This window comes from Sugiyamaella lignohabitans, chromosome D, assembly GCF_001640025.1.
Source record: "Sugiyamaella lignohabitans strain CBS 10342 chromosome D, complete sequence".
In the NCBI taxonomy this organism is placed as follows: domain Eukaryota; kingdom Fungi; phylum Ascomycota; class Dipodascomycetes; order Dipodascales; family Trichomonascaceae; genus Sugiyamaella; species Sugiyamaella lignohabitans.
The window spans coordinates 829082-843107 of NC_031673.1; the positions used below are offsets into that span (position 1 = coordinate 829082).

General features: G+C 48.5%; 3 protein-coding genes across 3 annotated transcripts; 1 reads left to right on the forward strand and 2 right to left on the reverse strand.

Annotated features, from left to right (window-relative positions):
- Window positions 1-468: 468 nt before the first annotated feature.
- RAS1 (Ras family GTPase RAS1) lies at window positions 469-1206 on the reverse strand (the record flags this gene model as incomplete). Its single annotated transcript, XM_018881986.1, has 1 exon — window positions 469-1206. The coding sequence occupies one exon, from the start codon at window positions 1204-1206 to the stop codon at window positions 469-471; it is 738 nt and encodes a 245-aa protein (XP_018736410.1).
- An 8109-nt stretch (window positions 1207-9315) lies between these two features.
- PHO23 (Pho23p) lies at window positions 9316-11214 on the reverse strand (the record flags this gene model as incomplete). Its single annotated transcript, XM_018881987.1, has 1 exon — window positions 9316-11214. The coding sequence occupies one exon, from the start codon at window positions 11212-11214 to the stop codon at window positions 9316-9318; it is 1899 nt and encodes a 632-aa protein (XP_018736411.1).
- A 492-nt stretch (window positions 11215-11706) lies between these two features.
- AEP3 (Aep3p) lies at window positions 11707-13710 on the forward strand (the record flags this gene model as incomplete). The annotated part of the gene is made up of 1 exon (XM_018881988.1): window positions 11707-13710. The coding sequence occupies one exon, from the start codon at window positions 11707-11709 to the stop codon at window positions 13708-13710; it is 2004 nt and encodes a 667-aa protein (XP_018736412.1).
- Window positions 13711-14026: the final 316 nt, after the last annotated feature.

Consider the following 14026-nt stretch of genomic DNA (forward strand, 5'->3'; position numbering starts at 1 on the left):
GGCTCTGCCCGGACCCGTAGCTCGCTTCGCTCGAGACGTGGGGTCCCAGCAGCTGGACCGAATCACCAGGGTCCCAGCCAACTCCTGCGAAGCAGGAGCCACGGGGTCTGGGGCGCAGCCCCAGCCGCCGGAGGCAGCACCGACCCGTGAAGTTCAACCCGGGTCCGGGCAGAGCCCGGCCGCCGGAGGCAGGACCGGTTCGCGGAGTGTGGTTCGTAACTCATTTGTTTATTTATTTACAAATCGGTGTCGTGGATATTGGCCCGGGGAGGGAAGGGTCCGGGGCAGCGGCAATAAATAAACACAGGCAGGAATAATCAAAAACAAACAGAAAGTCGTATCGTCGTAAGGTGTATTAGAATGCTGATGTGGCCGTGAGGAGGAGTGAGGTGTGAAGAGGTGGTGGAGTGGACGAGGAAAATTGAAGTGAATGAGAGGAGAGGAGGGAAGAAGAGGGGACAAGAGGGCTTATGAGATGATACAGCAGCAGCCGTCATTGTCGGGTTTCTCGTCGTAGCGGGTGCCGGGGTCGCGTTTGCTGCGAGCTGCCATGTTCGTGGGCCCACCGCCGATGGTATTGCCGCTATAGTAGGCTGCTTCGTGATTTAGAGTCGTGGTGCCTGACCGGCTGGTGTTATTGGGTCGTGATGGTTTAGATTTGATGGATCCGGTTCGTTCTGATCCGGAATCGCCTCGATTGAATTTCCGTACTTCGGTCACAAGAGCATAGAAACTGTCGTCAACATTGATTCGTCGTTTGGCTGATGTTTCTAGGAATGGACATCCAAGACTGTCTGCCAATTGCTGACCTTCTTCAAAAGACACTTGACGCTCGTTCTCTAAATCGATTTTGTTACCAATAATCACTATCGGGAAAGCATCCTGATCCTTGACTCGCAAAATCTGTTGATGAAAATTCTTGACTTCGTCAAACGACGACCGTGAAGTCACGGAATATACAATCAAGAACCCCTCGCCTGTTCTCATGTATTGCTCTCGCATGGCCGAGTACTCTTCTTGACCAGCAGTATCCAGTACATCAAGAATCACTACCTCGTCGTCAATAAGGCATTGCTTTCGATACGAATCTTCAATAGTGGGATCATATTCATCCACAAACTGGCTCTGGATCAATTGGATGGTCAGTGCAGATTTACCTACACCACCTCCTCCTACAACCACCAGTTTATATTCCCGTACCAGCATTGTTAATGTGCTGTGTGTCCTTGATTTGACTGGTTTCGCTTCTACTTCTTTTGTTTATTTCTTTCGTCAATTCTGATACAATCTGTTTAGACTCTGTACCAGGTTTCAGTTGTTCTTGAATGACAATGTTGCCAGCTTGTTCCCGATGGTTCTAATTGGGTTCAGATTTGTTACCCGTGCTGTTTTACTTGTGACTTCCGTTCAATTGAGTTCGCTCAATTGAGTTCAGTTCAGATCTGTTTTTCAGTATGTTGTTTCAGTCCTGTCTGTCAGTCTATTCTCTTCAATTTGGAACAGATACCCTTAATAATCGGGCAGGATCAGTCAGGTATCAGTAAGACGGTGCAGACCCTGAGAATAAGGCAGCCCCGGCAATTCTAATATTCGACCTTTGGACTTGAAGATCGAGTCTATTTTCAGGTTGCTTGTCTATAACCTTGTTTCTTTTCAGCAGCTGTTCCAAATAGTGCAACTGATCGATAGTACACCTTGTTAGTTGGCCGTCGGGTCAATGAGTTTAGAATTTCGGTCTCGTATAAAATAATGGATTCTCTGTTGGTATACTTTTTCCATTGACCTGTAAATTTCTACTTGTCGTGTACTTTTCAGCTGTCAATGTTCAATTTTCAATTGTCAATTAGCAATTTTCAAATTTCAAATTTTTTTTTTTATTTTGCTTTTTTTTTTTTTTCTTCTGTTCCTGGAACTATGTTTGATCCCAACGATAAAGTACACCCGTATCAGATATATCAGATATGAATCAGGCAGACAAGTGTTTTACCAGAGCTTACAAAAAATAGTTGACGTCTGTGAACCAATATATATATCCAATTACGAATAAAAGACTGATGTCGAACAAGTGCCAGATCAAAAAGTGCCAAAAACCCCCTTATTTGTCAAAAACATATATGTATATATATAAATAAAAAAAAAACTAGCCCCGAGTGCGGTCAGTCGCTAATTACTGCAGCCCCGCTGCTGAACGGCTAGGTCTCTGTCTCTACAGACCTAATTTATTTTTATTTTATTTTTATTTTATTTTTATTTTATTTTTATTTTCACTTTGTATATCTGATTTATCATAATTGTTTCTTTTTTTTCTCACATACAATTTTTTTTTTCAAGCATTTCTTTTTCCCATTTCTGCCATATCAGGACTCGTGCCGACGCAACCTGCATCCCCCTCCCAGGGGTGATCTCTTGGGGAGGGGGTTGTGCCTCCGGCGGCTGGGGCTGCGCCCCAGACCCCGCTGCTCCTCTCGCTTCGCTCGAGTCGGTTGTGTAGGGCCCCCAGCAGTCTCCTGCGAAGCAGGAGCTACGGGGTCTGGGGCAGCGCCCCAGCCGTGGGAGGCACAACCCCCTCCCCACCGGTCTTGCCGTGCCAGAGAGGGGCGATGAGGGGCCGACCGGTGGACCGGAATTAAGATTAGCTCTGCTCGTATGTTCCTGTGGCCGGCCGCCCTCATTTCTGTCAGGTAACCTTAGCAAGGGACGGACTCGACTCGACCCTGTGCAGCACCGAGCCGCGCCGGTCGCAGTCTCGCGGCAGCTTGCTGGGAAACGCTGACAAGCGATGGGTGAGCCTCCGGCGGCTGGGGCTCTGCCCCAGACCCCGCTGCTCCTCTCGCTTCGCTCGAGTCGGTCGAGTGGCTCCCCCAGCAGTCTCCTGCGAAGCAGGAGCTACGGGGTCTGGGGCAGAGCCCCAGCCGCCGGAGGCAGCGCCCCACCCCCCCTCGGCTGAACCGAGGACGGAGCACCGGTTCGGATTAATTAGAGAGAGAGGGGAGATGTGAAACCGGATAATAGCTAACCCCCGAGGGAAGCTGGTAGATGCGGCTGCTCACAAAGCAGTAATGATTGGCGGAGTCGCTGATTAGCGAAGAGCGCTCGCTAGCTGTTTCGGGGCATGATGCGCCGATCAACATTTGTGTAGTCAGTGGTGGGATATGGCGGGCCTAATATAACGTTCATGCCAGCGGGGCCCGATACATACCCCCTCGGGCCCCGTGGCGCCTATCGTCTCGCTCGAGTCGGTGCGTGGGGTCCGAGGGGTGAGGGGGAGGAGAGGAGGGGGTAGTGGAGTTGGATTAGTCGGGATTAGAGTTTAGCGAGTGCTTATTTTCTAGACAGAACGGGAATGGATGCTGACCCTGATTATGCCCAAACGAGGGGGCATGCAGGGTGGATAATTGTGGCTCGAGGAGTGATTTTGGTCGTTGCTATTTACAAGGTAACTGGTGAGATTGGTTGATGCTTGGATTGTTCAGAACTAGAATGTTCGAGAACCAGCTGCTGGATGGTCTGTTGGTCGGTTAGTGGCTGAACCGAGCGAGTCTCCTGCGAAGCAGGAGCAACCAGGGTCTGGTGCGGAGCCCCAGCCGCCGGAGGCATGCCCCGTCCCGTGGCTTGGCGAGCGGACCCGATGACGACGGCTTTGGTGCTGATGCTCGTTGGTGAAGAGTGGGTAGTGTGGTGGAGGAGTCTTAGCGTTACTTTTTCTGGATCAATGGTGGCTCCTGCAGCGAATGGCTCCTGCAGCGAAGAAGTATTGTGTGTGATGATAAAATATTGCGAGACAAAAGACTATCAACCATTCTAAGACATTTGTAAGACAGCTGGTAAATCCAGCAGTAACTGAATTACAGAGTGGCTACGCCTACACGCCTCAATGCCAGGGAGGTTCAAGGATACTGGTGCCGTGAAAGGGATTGTGGATTGTGTGTAGGAGCAATTTCTGCAGCTGCAATTGAGTCCAGTGAATGTGGTTTCTGTTTTGTTTTATAGTTTGCCGTTTGTTGTTATTTTGTGTTCGGGGTATGTCTGTAGGTTGTAGTTTGCGCGTGATGAGGTGATGAGGTGGTGAGTACCTCGTCATTTCGAGATCTGGTGATCTGGTAGCCGGTTAGCGGTTTCAGCGAGAGTCGCTGGAAACAGGTGAAATTGAGCTAGCATGAAAAATCCGCTAGCACAATAGTAACGTAACCGTCTGGCGTTGAAACAAGATTATAGTTAGAGTTTTACCGGTTCTCGGTTATCAGAGGGACAGGCATGACATAGTTATAGCACAGTTATAGACAGAGCATGGTTAATAGGAGTGCTAGCACAGTACAGTAGCTTGCAAGTTAATTAATAATTATGAAAGGAATGCAAACGTGGTCCGGTCTGGCGGGAAAAGTCTCTGCCAGGTCGACCAAAATGGACCTATGTTGGACCATATAAGCTCTATTGATCAATTGATGAGCTAATAAATTAATATCGGTCCCATATGCTGTGCCTCAGTTTTATATTCATGTCCGTTTGTTTATAGTTTATATTGACGTATTGAATACCATTATGAGTTAGAGAACTATAGATTTATAGATTTATAGATTTATAGATTTATAGATTTATTCGCTTAGGATCACCTGCTTGTTTACCAGAATCTGGTTTTCAGCAGGTGTAATCCCAAATTAGACTGATATGGCCTAAAATAGGCTCGAACTCGTTTGATTTTCGGTCTACCACGTTCTGACTCGTTCCAACGTTGCTCTTATCAGTTTTTTTTTAGTTTTAGTTCCATATTTGACAAAACGTGAAATCAAGCTCAAGCTCACAGCTCTCAGCTCACAGCTTTCAGAAAATCTATCAGCCTGAGTCCAGAGTCTAACTTCGCTTAACAATTTACCCTTTACTGCATTTACTGCATGCAACTCCACTTTGCTTTTGCAACCAGCCTTGATGCACAATTGAGTATAATCTATATTTTCAAAATACTATTGCTTTTAAATTTCCTGTTCAAAATCTTTCTTTTTTGTTTTGTGTTTTGTGTTTTGGTATTTCTGGTATTGCTTTACAGTACATGCCGCTGCAGACAGAGCTGCTCGACAGAATCAGACGTCGCTGCGAGTCGCGAACCAGCACCACGTATCCACTTTGGCCCATATCGGAATTCATTTACGGCTGGCGCTCTCTAGCCAGGCTCTTGTCCTCACTCCAGCCAATTTTTTTTTATTTTCTAAATTTATTTATATTTTAATTTATTCATTTATTTATTCTCAATTCTATTCTGGCCCTAGTTCATGTGTGAGATTCACCGCCAGTAGCCCTTCCCCCTCACCCCTCACCCCTCCTGCTTCACCCCTGGCGCCCCTTGTCTGTCCCGGCCAGGCCCAGCCAGCCAACGAATCCCGTTCGGGCTGTTCCCCTTGCATCCTTCTCACCCCGACAACAACCCCTCCAACGTCCCTGCCTTTATCTGGCATCCACTGCTAGATCCAACGGACTCTGCCCGATCCGACCTGCCTCCGGCGGCTGGGGCTCCGCCCCAGACCCTGGAGGCTCCTGCTTCGCAGGAGACTGTGGGCCTCGTCGACGCTAACGACTCGAGCGCAGCGAGAGGAGCAGCGGGGTCTGGGGCAGAGCCCCAGCCGCCGGAGGCAAGCCCCCAGTAAAGGGTAGCCAGGAAATTTTTGACAGCTGCACGCAGCAGCGCGTCCCGTTTTGTCACGGTCCCCACCGGTGCTAGCGTGGAAATCGGGGGATGCATACCGGCCCACCCATGTACGCATGTCTCGCGACCGGCAGGCCAGCCGGCCGCCAATCCCACATGCCAGGGTACGTATTCTGCTGTCAGTCGATTTTGGACGGCGGTGGTCGACTGTGGGCTGTGGATCGGGCTCGGCGATTGTCTGATCCCGCCGATTGCGTCTGTCTGGCCAAAAAAATGCTGGTACCAGCCGCGTTTGAAATACATGGTCCGCTGTTTCAACTGCCATTCACCAGCCTTTCACCGCCGGGCCCCGGCACTGGCTGGGTCTGCTAAGCTCATCTCATTAGTTCCCGTTTGGCCTGCCCCTGTTCCTGTTCCTGTGCCTGCGCTGCCGCTGCCGCTGCCGCTGGCAATGGCTTGGCTAACCTGCTTTCGGGGGCCCCTTTAACCCCTCCTGCAGCTCGCTCCTGCAGCAGCTGCTGCTGGGGGAGGGAGGCCGGCCTCCGGCGGCTGGGGCTCCGCCCCAGACCCCGCTGCTCCTCTCGCTGCGCTCGAGTCGGGGGTGGAGTGGGGGAGGGCCTCGGGCGGCTGGGGCTTTGCCCCCAGACCCCGCTGCTCCTCTCGCTTCGCTCAAGTCGTTAGCGTCGACGAGGCCCGCAATCTCCTGCGAAGCAGGAGCAACCAGGGTCTGGGGCGGAGCCCCAGCCGCCGGAGGCAGGCCCCCCTCCCCCACCAGGGTTAAGGGTATGCATTATCTGCCAGGTGATAATATCGCGAGAGATATGGTTTGAAACATTGTAAGTTTCATGTTGCCATACTGGGTGCTATAGGAAGTCTGTGGGATGTATGTCTGTCTATCTATAGCTGGGTCCTCTGTGGATGTGTGTGGGTGGGTATGGGTGCTGTTGGCGTATAGGGCTGGTGGGAGTATAACACGCATCTCCAGCAGTGGATGGTGGTAGTGGTAGTGGTAGTAGGCAATTGTTAGGAGGATAGAGGTAGGAGGAGGATGGGGTATCGTCGTAGAAATGGATGTAGGGTTGGTTGCATATGGTGTGATCATGCAGTTTGAGTCACTGCAGGAAAATAGCAGGCAGATTCGCTGACGGGTGTGGCTACATCTCCTGTAACGGAGCTGTATTCTCCATGGATGTAACTGTGAAACGGTGACAATTTACCCTAATTAAGTATTGGACTTCTGTTTACAATTCGTCGTCGTGCACGACGAAGAGACCGTCGACTGGACAGAATACAATAAACAATACGGCTATGAGCATCCACAGGGGATCACGGCTTGGCAGAGTAGAGATTGATACCTGCGAGACTGACCCAGTTAGGGGCCGGTCTGAGACATTGTTTGCGGATTCGCACCTACAGACTGAGTCTGTCACCGGCAAATCTTGATAAATTATGCTCCGTACATCGCACACAAATGTAGCGTCATTGTCGACGGCACCAGGCCCTCTGGTGCACAACTTGTTGCTCACATATGTAATAGCCTGCCCTCCTGTATAGCCCCGCATCACGCTGACTAGATCCCGTCTATTCCACTCGACACAGACTACTAACAATAAATACGGAACTGCTTCTCCCGCCATCTTCGCACGTGTGCTGTTTCCTCTCGACCAAACAGCTACCCCTGACATTTCCCAATTAGGCAATGACCACCTCGGAAGGTTCTCCTGCGAAGCAGGAGCTACGGGGTCTGGGGCGGAGCCCCAGCCGCCGGAGGCACGAGGGGGACAGGGGACTGCCTCCGGCAGCTGGGGCGCTGCCCCAGACCCCGTTGCTCCTCTCGCTTCGCTCGAGTCGGGCGTCGGTGGGTGGCATTAGGGGGGGTAAGGTTTTATGAGTTGACGGTGTTTTTGACCACCGGCTTCTAGCTCGTGGTCGTTATATCAGAGTTGTGAGAGGGTTGACTGTAGTGGTAGCAGAATTACCTTTTACTATATTTTAGGTTGAATGGGATGTATTTTAGATAGCGTGAGTAGCTACTTTCAGTTATCTGTACTGGGAAGTCGTTTGTCGAAAGTTAAACATGTCACTCTGAAACTACCAATAAGCAATATGTAGATGATATAATTCCACACCAACACAACTAAAGGAAGATGTTTGCAAGTTATGTCTGCACATAGTTTATTATTTGTGAATTATTAATTATTGCGTCATTGCAAGCGTCACTAACACTTGCTGATGTAAGTTCAATGGAGTAGGTACTAGTCTAATTGTACTTTTCATACTAGTTCTAAGTTGTATTAGAAGGATTTGGCTTGTGGCCTTCAGTTTAACTATGCTTTTCGTACACTTTTCGCAAAAGGATCAGCTGGTGAGCTCCTCACAGAATAACCTGGGCCTAAAGAAGTTATTCCACAACTAAGGACAAATAAGGGGAGCAAATTTTTTATATCGCCAGTTTTGACAAGGGTATTTGTCACAAACTTCCCACCAAGGCATTTATTCACCTTATTAAATGGCTAGAGTTGTGTGCTGCGTTTTGTCACATTAAGGTGTGGAACCTGTTAGATACTCAAATTCGTTTTCTCTTCTAGACTCCTCCTCAGTCATCTATCCACCCAGTGCTAGTTTACAAGCTCTTGCCAAGCCGTAGAAATTCGTTCAAAAATGATTTAGTCAATGCCGATGAGAACTGAACAGGAATGTGGTATATGTCTCCTGGTCCGTTGGGCAATCCTAGTCTAAACCATCCCCAACAATAAAGTGTAGAACGGATTTAGTTTTTTGACACAATCTGAAGTACCCTAACTTATTTGATTAACTGCCCAGTTGTATAGTATGTAATCAAAACGATCCCTCAATTTTGGCCTTTGACGTACAAATTATAGTGTGGAATCTTTCAAATGGCTATGCGCTTGCACTCTGTTCATGTCTGACAGTGTCCTTCCGACTAATATTGACTGTTTCATCTCAGTCCTTTACTTATGAGTATAATTGTTGTAGCTGTTAGATCGAAGGACGTGGATGGACCAGTATATGTGTGCTCTCAAGCGCACTTGGTGTGAACATTCTGACATGAAGGACGCATTGTCAGAAAACAATTCTCTGCTTTTTGGTCCGAATGAAACTCAGTAGGGTTAACATTTTGTTTGAGGCTACGCCAGCGGTACAGTTATTAATTCTTTTGCTAGATTATCAATATTCAACTGAAGCAGGTGTTGAAGAAACGGTAGTAAAAGTAAAACTTGCAAAAGCGTTATACAACATGCTGTAATGGAACAAGCAGAGTGGTAATTTGTGAGTTCACAGTTTTTTAAACTATTTTTTGGGTCCAGTGTTGTATCTATTAAATTGGCCCCGTAACAGACTCATGTGATCGGCAACAGAATCTGCATGACGTGCAGGTGATCTGGCATAAATCTGCAGATGATTGACGATAAAGCAAGTGATCAGAGATAAGTTGGGGTCCCTGCAGGCCAGCGATACGGATCACAACGGGGTCTGGGGCATCGCCCAGCCGCCGGAGGCATTCAAAGACAGTTGGGAGTCACAGCAGCTCCGCGAAGCGGAGCACAACGGGGTCTGGGGCAGCGCCCCAGCCGCCGGAGGCAGGACGACCATTCGAGAGTCCAGCAGGCAGAGAAATGTATTAATATCAAATAAATAGAGCAGCTAACATAAACCAATCAGCGCTTGACAGCGGGCTTTTTGTACTTGGCAGCGCAGTCTTCGCAGAACCACTGGCCTTTTGGAGGTGATGATAGACCGATACAAGGCAAATGGAACCATTCACGTTTACATTCGGGTCCGTCACATCCCACCATTTCACCGAATGAGACCTGTTGACAGTAACAGTATACAGGTTCGCCGTCGTCTTTGGCATTGGCAGACGAGCTGTTCGAATTGGCTCCAACGGTTCGGGTCCTCTGGCGTCCTCCACGACGACCGTTTCCACCGGCAGGAGTGGTGGGTCGGGAAATAGACTCTTCATTTTCGTATTTCGATCCTTCATAGCCGTCAATGACGGAGTTTTCATTGGAATTGGAATTGTAACCTTGACCATTGTAACTGCCAGTGCCAGTATTGCCTGCTCCATTAGCATATTCGTTGTATTGATTAGTTTGTCCAGCATTTCCTGCGGCGGCAGAACCGTTATTTGAACCAGCTGGTCTGCCAGGACCATTGTTGGTGCCAGGTTGTCCAGCATAACTTTGTTGATATTCATAGTTGTAGGAATTGTAAGCTGTAGCATTAGACGAGTTGTTCGATAGTGCAGACGGTTGGCCAGCAGTAGTGTTTCCAGCACTAGCAGCGCCTTTTCGTCGTTTAGGAGCGGGAGTGTTGGAATGAGATAGTCCATTGCCGTAGTTAGAAGAAACAGATCCAGATCCAGCAGCACCTCCATTGGCAGAAACATTTCCACCAGCAGATGCCGAGCCGTTGTTTTTACCAGCACCTCTACCTCTTCCAGAAGTAGCACCTGATCCAAATGCCGAGCCAGCACCGCCAGCAGTCGTGCTTCCAGCACTGCTAACAGCTGATCCAGATCCCTTGCCAGCCACGGGAGTCGAGTTTCTGCCTCCTTTAGCACCACCAGAACCTGTAGCAGCAGATCCAGTCAGCCCATCAGCAGCGGCTGCTGCCTTTTTAGCAGCCATTGCTTCACGACGAGACTCGCTTCGACTGGTCTGATTTCCTTTCTGTTGTTCATTTGCCAACCTTGTCTCAGCAATAAAAGCTGGATGGTTAGCAGAACCGACTTGAATTCGTTCCGGAATCTCATTATTACAAATCAAATCAAAGTCATAATCAATTCGAGCTACATGTCTGGCCATAGCATCAGCTGCCACGCCTGCAACATGCATTTTCTCTTCCAAACATGGAACCAGCTCGTTAATCAGTCTTCGAATCTGTGCCAACAGCTCTTCTCGTTTCACAATCGAGGCTATCTCTTCTTCGGACACGGTAAGCACGTTCGAGCCAGTCACAGCAGGTTCAGCGCTGGTATTACCACTGTTGGCGGTGTTGTTGGACGCTCCATCAGTCTGGCTTTCCTGTACATTATTACCAATATTGCTACTGTTATCACCATTATTACCATTACTATTGTTATTAGCAGGATTTCCATCACCATTGTTGTTATTATTGTTATTGCCATTGTTGATACTATTACTGGTGTCATTCTCGCCATTCACCGGTGCATTTCCAGGAGCCACTCCAGATCCAGTGGCAGATCCAGCAGCTGCTGGATTCGTGGGTTCTTGTCCCTGCATTTCATTTGATCCAAACGAACTGCTAGCAGCCAGAGCTGCTTGTAATGTTGCTGGAGAAGGTACTGGCAGCGACAGAAACTCGACTATGAGTTCACCCAGTAGCGGCGTAGTTCCGACACACTTGGCATCAATCTCTTTCAACAGTGTAAAATGACGAACAATATCCATAGGAATCGCTTCTAAAGCATCGCTCATATCATTTAACCCTGGATAAATATCGGTTGGAGCAGCCCGAGTCAGCTGGCCCGCTGCGTTTCGTTTACCTAAGCGACCACCTCCTCGATACGCGACCTCCTGCTCCTGTTCTTCCATTTCCTCGCGCTGTTTTCTCTGTCGCGACTTCTCGGCCAGTCGCTGAGACGGCTCCCTCGGAGGAAGATCGATCACTGGCATCGCTAATTTCTCACCCAATTATTCGGTCTTCTCGAGCTTCACCTGTAGAGACAAGAAACTCGGCTCTCCTCTTTCCGCATCTTGTCCCTCATCGCTCAGCCGTGCTCTCGTGCATCACGTGATGTGTTGGGGTGGGGAGTGCTGCCTCCGGCGGCTGGGGCTCTTCCCCAGACCCCGTGGCTCCTCTCGCTTCGCTCGAGTCGGTAGCGGGGGGTTCCTGATTTGTTTTTTGAAGCAGAAAATTTGAGGTTTAAAGGAAAGATAGCGTTCTTTTTATTAGATTGACTGGGCATTTTGACCTTTGCCCTAGCCCTGATTTTAAATTATCAGGTTCACGAGTTTCGGCAGGCAGGATTGGCCTGTAGACTGGTTTGTTTCATTGCACTTGGAAAGCCTTTTTACCTGGAAACAATGAAAAATGTTTCTGGCCAGGTGCTGTTTCCTGTAGCCCGGTCTCTGAGACGCAGTTTTTTGGTTCACAGAAGGACAGCTTCCACTTCGACTCATGGCCAGCATGTGCCAGAAAAGTCTGATCCGACTTCGGATCTGGTCGCCGATGTGGGAAAGTCAGCGACTGATTCTTTAGAAAAAACTGAAAAGTTACCAGAAAAGGAATCTTTGCAGTCTCCAAATCTACTACAATTGTCGCCAGATCTGCCAAAGTTCTATCAAAAGTTGAATGATGAGCTGCGACGATACCATCAACTGATGCCGTTAAGGACGTCGGCTGGAGATGAGACTCAAAGCCATAGTCAAAACACGCTGTCGACTCTTTTGACTATGGAGCAAGAAGCTAAAATAGAACTCGACCAAACTGCAAATGCAAATGAAAGAGAACGACAGAAGAAGAAAGAAAAAGAACATCGACAGTTGTCGAGACAGACTCAAATCAACGCATCACCCACATATATCCAGTCTATTATTGAAGTGTTAACATCAATGCGGACAGCACTGACTTCGTCTAATAATGAAATGGTTTTAGAGCGAAAGTTCACTTCGAAACCGCTGCCAAAGTTCCCTACTCAATGGTCCAGAGAAGGACTGGTTGCATATCTTCAACAACTCACCCAATATCAGCATACAAATTCTAAATATTCGTCGCCAAATGGCCTGATATCTTCAATAGTGAAAGATTTGCTACGAGTTAATAATCCCAGTACCATGAACCATTTGTCTACTGAAGCATTTAACATTGGTATTTCCTATCACGCAAGAATCAGCGACATTCGCAGTTGTCGCCAGCTGTTCCAAGACATGTTATCGTCAGGAATATCTGTAAATACTGACACGTACAATATTTTATTAATGTCATGCCGATATCGACTTGGAAATGTTAATGATAACTGGAAAGTCCATCCTCTCCGCGTTGTGGATGGATTTCTTAAACAAATGAGATCCAAGGGCATTCCTGCTAATATTGATACCTGGAATATCGTCTTAGGAACTGTCCCTGAAGGGTCGAACAAGTCTCGAGTTCTAACTGAAATGTCAAAAAAGAATGTTCCGTTAAGTCGTAGAGGACTAGCGACTTGTGTAGGAGATATTGTGCAACAGGTAGGCCCAAAGCTTGCCATGGTCTACCTCGATAAGCAGCTTGAAAAGTACAATGTTGGCATAGACACTGTTAATACAATAATCAGTGGGCTGTTGAATGACGATAAATTAAAAGCTGACAAAGCCGGTATTAAGTTCACTCCTTCAGTTGAAACAGTTGATGTCGCTTGGAAATACCTGCATTACGCCATCAGTAAATGGGATTTGACTCCTAGCACCAGTGTTTTGAATACATTTGGCAGATTCTTTGCTGCTAATGGGAAACTCGACTGGTTTATTGGACTTTATAGTGCCATGGTTTCACATCCAGAATGGAACATCCAGCCCAACTGTATCACCTACCAGTACTTGTTAGAAGCAGCAGTTCGTGTTCCGTTTCATCCATATAAGTACGAGATGGTTGAAACAATCAATCGCATCTCATATAAAGTGCCTCGAACGAAACAGTATCAGAATTGGCTTCTTCGAGCCAAAACACAGTTTGACTATTACAATTCTCTGAACCTGCTTTCTAAAAACACATTCTCCATGAACCGACATGCGACCCCAGAAACGACCCAAAACTTCGTCCAAGCACAGCATATCTTAAAATGGGCTGACCAAACCTTCAAACCAGACTACACCAATGTCCTCCCACGGCTTCAAATTGCCAAACTGCTCAACCTCTTCCCCTCCGATATTCCAGCAGAAGAAACACAACAACACACCCGCCAGAGTCGCCGAGTCTACAGCCAAACCACCAAACAGTTCCGGGCCACGACCTCTACCCAAGAAACGGCCACCAAACAACGGCTCATCCGCAAGGGCCCCTACCAAAAGTACATAGACGACCTCGAAGAGGAGGGGCTCATCGAGGGCTGAGTCTTTTGTAAATACTATTTATTCTTTTCCCCTTCACTGCCTCCGGCGGCTGGGGCTCCGCCCCAGACCCCGTAGCTCCTGCTTCGCAGGAGTTTCGCACGGATCCCTGAGCTTCTGGGACCGTCCCAGCAGTCTCCTGCGAAGCAGGAGCTACGGGGTCTGGGGCGGAGCCCCAGCCGCCGGAGGCAGAGCCACAAGTGTGCTAAGAATGTATATTGTACTAGGCACCCAGACCCTTGGCGACCTCGCTTTGTAGGGCCCGCTCGGTACGGACGTCAGTGAGCTTGGCGACGGTGCGGAGGTCGCCGATGATGTC